Below are 8,964 nucleotides of genomic sequence, written 5' to 3' on the forward strand. Positions count from 1 at the left end.
CACCATCTACCAATCCACCACCCTTAACATCAACCAAACGTTCACCTCCCGACGCTGTCTTTCCTTCCCTCTCCCCACCACCCCTCCCGGTCCTCGCATCACCGTCCTCTCCCCCTACCTCAGCACGCTCATCGCAAGAATCCTTACCGGTCTTGGTCCCTCCCATCTCCGTATTTCCTGAACTCCTCAGTACTTCTGCATCCATCTTCACTGCTGATGACAGAACAAGTGGTGCTCATCTACGCATCATCACATATATGTAATTCATTGAAAAAGCAAGAGATAGAGATAAAGGGATGAATTGAATCAGTTCCAATCTGCAAACTTTTGGAAGGTATAGATGTTGAAGCATTTATGAAAAATCCTTATCTTTGGCCTTAAAGTGCATCACATAGGGATATTCTGCCAGATATATGCTCCTCCTCAATAATTTTCATACTCAGTCAATCAGAAAAAAAATAGGAAAAATTTCAAACATCCCCCTTTCAATATTACAAAAAAATATATTACTCCCTTGTAGAAAAAATTAACAATTTATCTTCCTGTATTTTTAAAAATACAGCAATTTACCCCCTTGTATTTTTCAAAATGAAGCAATTTACTTCCTTAAACATAAAGGTTAATTGCTATTATGTCTTTAAAAGAGGTTATTTACTCATTTATAATATCAAGAAAATAAATTGCATTAAATCTGAAATATATATATATATATATATATTGTAGAGGGAATCATAGTAAAATAATTACAAGAGTCATAAATATTAATGTCTCAAGAGTCATTAAATGAGACATTTGAATATCCGGTTGGCCACACCACATAGCCAAATTATTTAATTTTTGTAACTAAGTTAGTAATATAGTGCATTAATTAATCTTTTTTAATGTTCGAAGTTTCCCAGGAATGGATCATAATATTCATTGTCTTTGGGTAAATGTCGGGATACATTTTTAAACAGTAATTGATTTTTTAGAATATATAAATTAAATTATGTGTGTTGGAATTTTTTCAAAATGAATATCATGATGTTCCACGAACAATTTGAAGGCTGTGAATTTGAGTTTTATTATTTGTTTCGTGAGATTTATTCTATATTTTTTTTAGTTATATTAATGTATTAATTAAATTGATATATTGATTAATTTATTAAAATATCGATGTAACGTGTAATTAAAAAGAAAAAAAATATTGAACATGATGAGGTACCTTGAGGAATATAAATAATTTGCGGGGACAATGGCGTCATTCCTGGTTGGCCTTTGAATTTGTATGATAGAACCCACAAAAACAGGTCAGAATTCTTTGATTGGAAGAAAAGGTTCCAGACTTTTTATATTTGTTTCGTTTGGTCGTACGAGAAGAAATAAGAGACATGGAAGAGGTTTGACAAATTATATACGAATACCCTTTTTTGTTTTTAAATAAAGAATTATGCTTTTAGTCTGATAAATAGGGGAGAAAATATTTTTAATCATTTGCTTTTACCAGAGTTTTAATTTGATATTTCAAAATTAAAAAAATTCGACAGATTTGAACCCATATCGAGTTTTCCATCTAAAAGTAGATGGATTGTACGTGTTCGTTAGTCAACCGTTTTGGAGGAAAAATTTAACGGCAAAAGTACACTTTTAGTTTCATAAGATATGCAATAATATTTTTAATCATTTGCTTTAGAAGAGTTTTAATTTGATCCCAAAATTGAAAAAACTAAATACTTCAAGTAAAAGTGCAAAAACCAATGTCTAAATAGTGTGTTAATTGTCTAAACTGAATATATGATGTTTATGTGATGCATGCAGGAACATAAAACGCCGCAACAGTCCAAGGAACAATTAATACCTATGGGTGGAATTGGTACACTGTACTAAACGTGTCGAGGCTTTTTAATTTTGGGGCCAAACTCCCATTAAAAAATGATTAAAAATGTTGTTCCTTGTCATAGGGTAAATTATCACGATCTTTCCTAAGGTTTGACATATTACAAATACTCCCTCGTTATTTGAAAGATTATCAATACCTCCTTGATTTTAACGTTCATATAAGAATTAGCTCAATCTGTTAGGTTTCCATCTATTTTTTATGGTGAACTAACCAAAGTTCCCTTGTGAATTAAAAATTATAATTTTATTTATTTTTTAAATTTTTTTTATAGGCTAAAGTGGATAATTTTTTTTAGAATTTTTAAAATTTTTCCATCCATTCCATTCAATTTTTTATAAGTTTTTAATTTTATTTTAAAAAATAAAAAATTACAGTAAAAAGCAAAGTTGATAATTTCATACCTCCATTCAAAAATTACATAATTTTATCCAATATTAGGAGGATGTTTGAACCTCAGGAGAGGTCATTCTAATTTACCGCCAAATGCACTAAAAATTTAATTTAAACCCTTTTCTTCTTGAAAATTAAATATGAGTTAGACTATTCAAAATAAATAAATGTGCTTCCTCGAATAATATCCACATTTGTAAGCACCCAATAATTATGTACATTTCAAAAAATTCTCTTTAATTTTCCCCCCCTTGATAAAATTATCTTTAATTATAGATAATTTTAATTCTTTATTTAAAATTAATTTGCATCATCAATCCTTTTAATAAGCAATATTGTTTTTATTTTATTAACTTTTTTAACATTATAACTATATTGCTTTTGATGCGTCTAGTGTCCATCAACCACTATTTTATATATAAAATATATGAATTTGGGAACAAAAAAAATCCAATTATATAAAGACAAAATAATCTTAAAATATAAATTAATTGAATTTGATCAAATATGTCTGTATAATAATTATTTGAAATCAAGTAGATTTTTTCTTTTCTTTTTTTTTAATAATTTTTATTCCTTGTGTCTTGTTTTTATTGTCATTCTTCTTTTTTCCTTTATTCGAAAAAGATATTGCACAAAATTGAATCTCGAATATTAGAATTCAACTTTTATTTTAATTCATTGGCTTTTGTTGTGAAAGAATATATGAACGTATTATATGCCCACATATTATCATATTCAGCAAGAGTTCCCTAATTAATATGTTCCATTTATTAAAATTCTAGTTAAGATTGGGCTCGGTCGAACCTGAATCAATTATATGACAAGTACAATACACTTGCCGTGCGTTTTGTATACAGTTCAAGAGAATTGACCAATCACATAGCAAATGTGATACACTTACTCTGTGATTGATTTAGTTTGGCCAAACTTGATTCGAGTAATTTTTTTTCCTAAATATGGAATTAATTGATTAGACTAAAATAATTTAATAATATATAATAGTCAATAAGACTTAATTTAGTTGGCGAAATTAAAATTCTATAATCTTATAGTTATAAATTCGTATCTTTACCAATGTGTAGGTTATGATCTACTATCATATTAGTTATTGTTAATTATAAATATTTAATATTGATCGCTAATAATTGACATTTATAATAGACTTGTGACCAATAAAGACATAATAATTAATAATAAAGAAGTTTAATATAGATATATAATTGTTTGCTAGTCGAATATTAATATAGATATATAATTGATATTTTCTTTATCAATGACTATTTCTAGTATTAAAATTTATTATATCTTGAATAATATATTTTTTCAATATATATAATTTGAATAGAAATTTTTTTATGTTAACCATGTATAATATTTATTTTAAATAATGAAGCATTTTCTTTTTTTTTAAATATAAAAAAAATAAAGTTCTTTAATATCCTAGAGAGAGAGAGAGTGGTTGTGTGTGTAAGGATATTTTTGTCAAATTACATATTAATCTTATAGAGTTTAAAAGAATTTTTTGGAAAAAGTTGGAAATGTTAACTTTTTTTTAAAGAGCTTATAAGATCTAAAATATTTTATTTTGAAACCTTATAATCTCTTTATAAAAAATTGCCAAACACCCAAACACCCTCTAAGTCATATGTGACGATTTTTTTGTCTTTTTAATTTTTTTATTTGGTTGGATAAATTGACTGTGAAAGTGATAATTGTACGCGTAACCGCTAGAACTTGTTCTGGATTCGTGCCTAATGAGGCGAGTTCATGTCCAAAAAACTGAAAACCGGACGGGTAGCAGATCCTAAGAATTAAGGCCCGATCGGGTCTAAGGCATATCCTGGGTCCTTAAGGACCTGCCTCTATAAAATAATTATATATATATATATATATATATATACTTTTGATAGAAAAAATACTAACAAAATATTTTATACTTTTATTTATTTATTGCTAAGTACTTCTGAACAGTTGATGTATTGAAAATTTGTCCTACAATACTTGATGAGGAGTAAAGAAAATATATACATATATATAATTGTTATAAATTGTTTGGGTTATTTTATTATAAATAATTTTATTTATACTTGAAAATTTATTTTTGAACTTGAATATTTGAGTTATATAATGAATAATTTTATTGGTAATTGATATATTAATTTTTTTACATATATATATTTATAAAATAAATAAAAAAATAATAATAAATCGAATCTAAGAAATTAGACCCACCCCGATGAATTTTTATCGGAATAAAACAAATCCCGTGTCCTTCTCAAAATTGATGGGACAGGTCTTAAATCCATTCAAACTCGTCCCATTGCCACCCCTATTAACCAAGGTCCTCCAGCATATAGGAGAAAATATCCAGGAACTCCACGCGGATATTCAACTTAGAATGGTACAAGGTGAATTTTGCCAAACATTTTCAGGCCCAAAAATGTTGAAAATAGCTCAAGTTTGGACCTAAAGGCTTCAAATCGGTTTTAGGTGGATTTGAAAATGTAGACAACTTTTTTCTTCTTCTTGTTGTTGCTAATAGTGGAATACGCAGCTTTGTCTTATTGATGGGCAATTTTGGCATATTATAAGTTATCCCAAATATATAAATTTTTCTTGAATAAGTGTATAATTTAAAAGTTCATCCAACAAATAAATAAAATATCTTGATTTATAAGCCCTCGTAAGGGTAGATTGGACTTTCAATTCACCCTTATTCATATTTACATTTTTTACCAATAAAATGTGGGTTACCCATCAAGCCCGATCACTATTGGTGGATAAGCTTAATAAATTATTCTATCTATAAGGTGTAAATATTAATCTGATCGAACCCAATATTTATCTCAACTTGTGTTTTGTTCATTTGGTGATTAAATCCAGTAAAACTCTTGAGACATTTGAAACCAGAAGCCCTAACAGAAACCACGCACCATAATCATCATCATCATCGGCAAAGACGTTTTCCTTGAGTGTTGTAAGTCCATGCCGTGCAACAATTGTATTTGGGCGAGGGAAGGAGGAGGAGGGATGAGAAAATAGAAAATATTAAGACCCAAGATTCAATTATGTTGTAATTTGAATAGACTGGTCCAAAGAATCTCAAACAGCACAAAAAGAAGAAAAAAAATGCAAGGTCATGTTGTCCTCCCAAAGGACTCAATTCGGGAGAAGGCTTAAGAAGCCTAGGGGGACAGCTAAACACCCCCCAAAATATAGAGTCCAGCCTACTCAAATTTGAGAGAATCTTGATCTAAAAAGGCCTCATAGGCCCACAATGAGACTTAAGGACTTGAAGTTTCCCAACCAAACTCAAAGATCCTCCATATGGCACCCACAAGGTACATAAGTGGCGGCCAAGCAGGACCTTTGGAGGCCTCCTTCACATAATCGGATGAGGACAATCAACCTCTTCAAGGACACGTGGCGCTCTCAGAGAGAAATATTATAAACCCTAAAAAGATTGGACTCCAACTGGGAAATGTCTCCTCAACCACTTTCCTAAGAATATGAGAATGCAACATTCTTTTCCCCACAAATACACAACTGACACCAACAGTCCATGAATTTGGGGGATCCTCTAGCTACCTCTTAAATCAGAGGGGGATCAACCAACTGCTGAGGACTGCACCAAATCTGAGGGATATTCGCATGCTCCCCCAAATTCGTGACCTTCTCCAATAACCTTGTGGTTTAAATATAGAGCTCCCAAGCGGGAGAAAGACATTCACATATTCACACGATCAGAGGACACACCACAAACACAAACACAAACTTAATAAATTAAATTTGATCAAAATTTTTTGTTTGATAAGTTTTTAAACTCTACTCGAACTTGATTCTATTAGTATAAAAATAAAAAAAATATACTTAAAAATATTAAATTATTCAATTCAATTTATATTTAATTTGATTAAAGCTCATTTAAATTCTAATAATAGTTTTTCAAATTTAATATTATACAAATAAATTTAAATAATAATGTATTGGATTTAACCCAAGACATTTGCAGTCGAATGTTGGACCTAGAGGATAATGGGCCAGGTGTTGTTGAAGCCCACCAAACGAGACTTTGACAAACTCCATATGAGCCTCGAGAACAACAAAAACCAGTCAACCAGGTCACATCCATCAGTTAGTAAATTCACAGCGATTACACATCTCAAGGCAAATCCTAATTTCTTTATTATTATAATTATTCGAAAAACTCATTAATTATATATAGCCGCTCTCTCTCTATATATATATATAGAGAGAGAGAGAGAGAAGATCGCACATCTCAGACACCAAGCTCTCTCATACGAGCACCAGCGCCGTTTCCTTCTCGACTCTGTCCTCCATACACCTATCCAAATGGCGCAGCTGCTTCGGAGTGGATGTTCGGGTCGCGTTCTCTGCTCCGGCGCCGTTGGTGCAGCGCGATCAATGTCTACGGCGTGGTGGCGCCACGTGGAGCCTGCTGCCAAGGACCCGATCCTCGGTGTTACCGAAGCTTTCCTCGCTGATCCTAGTCCGAACAAAGTCAACGTCGGAGTCGTAAGTACTTCTTCTCCGGTGATGTGGAAATGTATTGAAAAGGATTTTATTTTTATTTTCTCGGAAAAAATCGGGAAGCGCGGGGATGTTGTTGTTCGTTCTACTGGAGTTCGTTGAAGTCTCGTATTCTTCTCTTTTTCCGGAGATCAAATGTGAAAATTCTAGGAAGATTTATTTCGTTGTCGCTTTAAATGCTGATAAATTTGTAAGTATTGTCTTCTTTCTTTTTTTGTTAAAACATCTTATGCTTATGTAACTATTTTTGTCGAGAAAGGGAGCATATCGTGATGACAATGGAAAGCCGGTGGTGCTGGAGTGCGTCAGAGAAGCGGAGCGGAGGATCGCTGGAAATTTGAACATGTGAGTAATACCTGCGATTTCAACTTAATAATTCTGTTCAATTTGGCTGTTTTGCTGAATTATAAATAATTGAGCCATTTTTTTGGTCAAGAACTAATTTGAATAGTACTATTCAAGGTCACAACAAATAATAAAACATGTGAATTTGGAACGGCGAAATTATAAAGAATAAATAATAAAAGAATTTGAATTATTTGACTTCATATGGTAGCAATTAAAAAAATTATTCGATATGGCCAAAAGGGGAAGAACAATTTTCTTTCGGTTAATTATATCTTTTAATTTTAATCTTGTGCGGTACCACGTTGGTAAAAATGTTATCTGTGAGCATCTTATTTTGTTTTATTTATTTTATTTATTTTATTTGTTTGGTAACTGAAAAGCATATCTATCATGTTGAGGGGTTGTATTTATTAGGTAGTTGGCTACTGGGGCAGGGCAAAAAGACAGTCATCGAAATACCCATTTATGCACATTTCGATGCCTTTCTGTTAAAGTTGCGGCCATCTGGTGGTCCCATCAAACTTTAGATACATGCTTATCTCCACCTCCTATTTTGATTCCGCCTATCGAGCAGCTTGGTGGAAATGGAATGCGACTGTTTTTCTGAAAGTTGGCTGTGTTTGTTAATTTTCTGTAATGCTTTATATTATACTTGAATAAAGCGAAAAAAGGAAGTTTCCAAAGTCACATATGTTTTCTTAGAGATAATTATAGCAAATCAAAGCATTTTTATGCTACCGATGCTTCGGTATGGAGTTGTGTTTGAGGAAAGGGGAGGGCGAGTGAAGTTTGTGTTACATATGAGAAGTACTGTTCATTTGCTTTTAGATTGCTTGATCCAAAAGTAAATTCTCAAATACTTGGTACAAAAAAAATGAAGTTGGTGTCAAAGTTTATTTTTGTAATTTTATTAGTTAGCTATTTCTCTTTATTATGTGCTGGAAAATGAATAAGTTACCGCTAAAATAATTCAAATTGCTCCTAATGAATTTTGTAGTTAAACCTGTAAAATTTTCCAGTAAAGTAAATAAAAATTAAAATGAAGAAAGTTGTGTATATGAATAGATATAATTATACTTCCCTCCCTTGAGGTTTTATGTAATTACACATAGACCTCCTTTAGTTTGAAAAATTACATCGAGTATCCATTTTGCTTCCATCTAATAAATAAGTTCCTTTGTTAGTTAAATTCACGAATTTATTGATTTTAATAAAAAAAATAAAAAAAAATCTATATTTACCTATGATTGATTTATTATTGGTTTATTGCAGATTATATATATTTTTTTATGACCAAATTACATTCATTCGTCTTCATGTGTTAATGCATGTGAGGAATATCTCCACCGTTTAGTCGAAAAAAATTGTTTGACCTACAATAAGTTTGTAATAAGTAAATTAAGGATAAATATCAATTTTCCTTCACTTTTTTTGTTAATATCAACATATTCAATGAATTTTGACTAATGAAGGGACTTATTTGTTAGGCGGAAGCAAGTCTAAGGGGTGCTAAATGTAACTTCCGAACCACATGAGTCATACAGTAAATAAAAGTTCTTCTAGCTAAAAAGCAATAAAAAAATTAAAATAACTTTTAGCGTGATAAAGGAGATATATTACCTGGAATAAGAATAGACTAATTGGAGGGAAATTGTTTGTCGATAATATGGTAAATATAAGGACTATGTTGGTTTTGAGCCATATTACTTTCATGTCCAATTTTGTATGGAAAAATTTGGATCCTGAAAAGGTTTCGTTTAAATTCTGTTTTTCTTTCTTTTAATTTATTCTTC

General features: G+C 30.9%; 2 protein-coding genes across 3 annotated transcripts in view; one reads left to right on the top strand and one right to left on the bottom strand.

The window, feature by feature from the left end:
- LOC105165616 (E3 ubiquitin-protein ligase MARCH11-like) overlaps positions 1 to 377 on the bottom strand; it is a gene marked incomplete in the record, with an annotated part of 1,304 nt that extends 927 nt beyond the window's left edge. The window contains 1 exon segment of the mRNA XM_011084683.2: positions 1 to 377. Within this exon segment, the coding sequence (XP_011082985.1) occupies positions 1 to 205 (205 nt within the window).
- Positions 6,505 to 8,964, top strand: part of LOC105165617 (aspartate aminotransferase, mitochondrial) — a 6,482-nt gene continuing 4,022 nt past the window's right edge. Inside the window, exons 1-2 of one of the 2 annotated variants that reach the window (XM_020694921.1) lie at positions 6,505 to 6,808; positions 7,083 to 7,168. In XM_020694921.1, coding sequence (XP_020550580.1) covers positions 6,626 to 6,808; positions 7,083 to 7,168 — 269 coding nt within the window. In that variant the 5' untranslated portion in view covers positions 6,505 to 6,625. The remainder of the gene's footprint in view (positions 6,809 to 7,082; positions 7,169 to 8,964) is intronic. The other variant, XM_011084684.2, reaches the window with a different exon arrangement.

Source organism: Sesamum indicum, linkage group LG6 (genome assembly GCF_000512975.1).
Source record: "Sesamum indicum cultivar Zhongzhi No. 13 linkage group LG6, S_indicum_v1.0, whole genome shotgun sequence".
Taxonomy (NCBI): Eukaryota; Viridiplantae; Streptophyta; class Magnoliopsida; order Lamiales; family Pedaliaceae; genus Sesamum; species Sesamum indicum.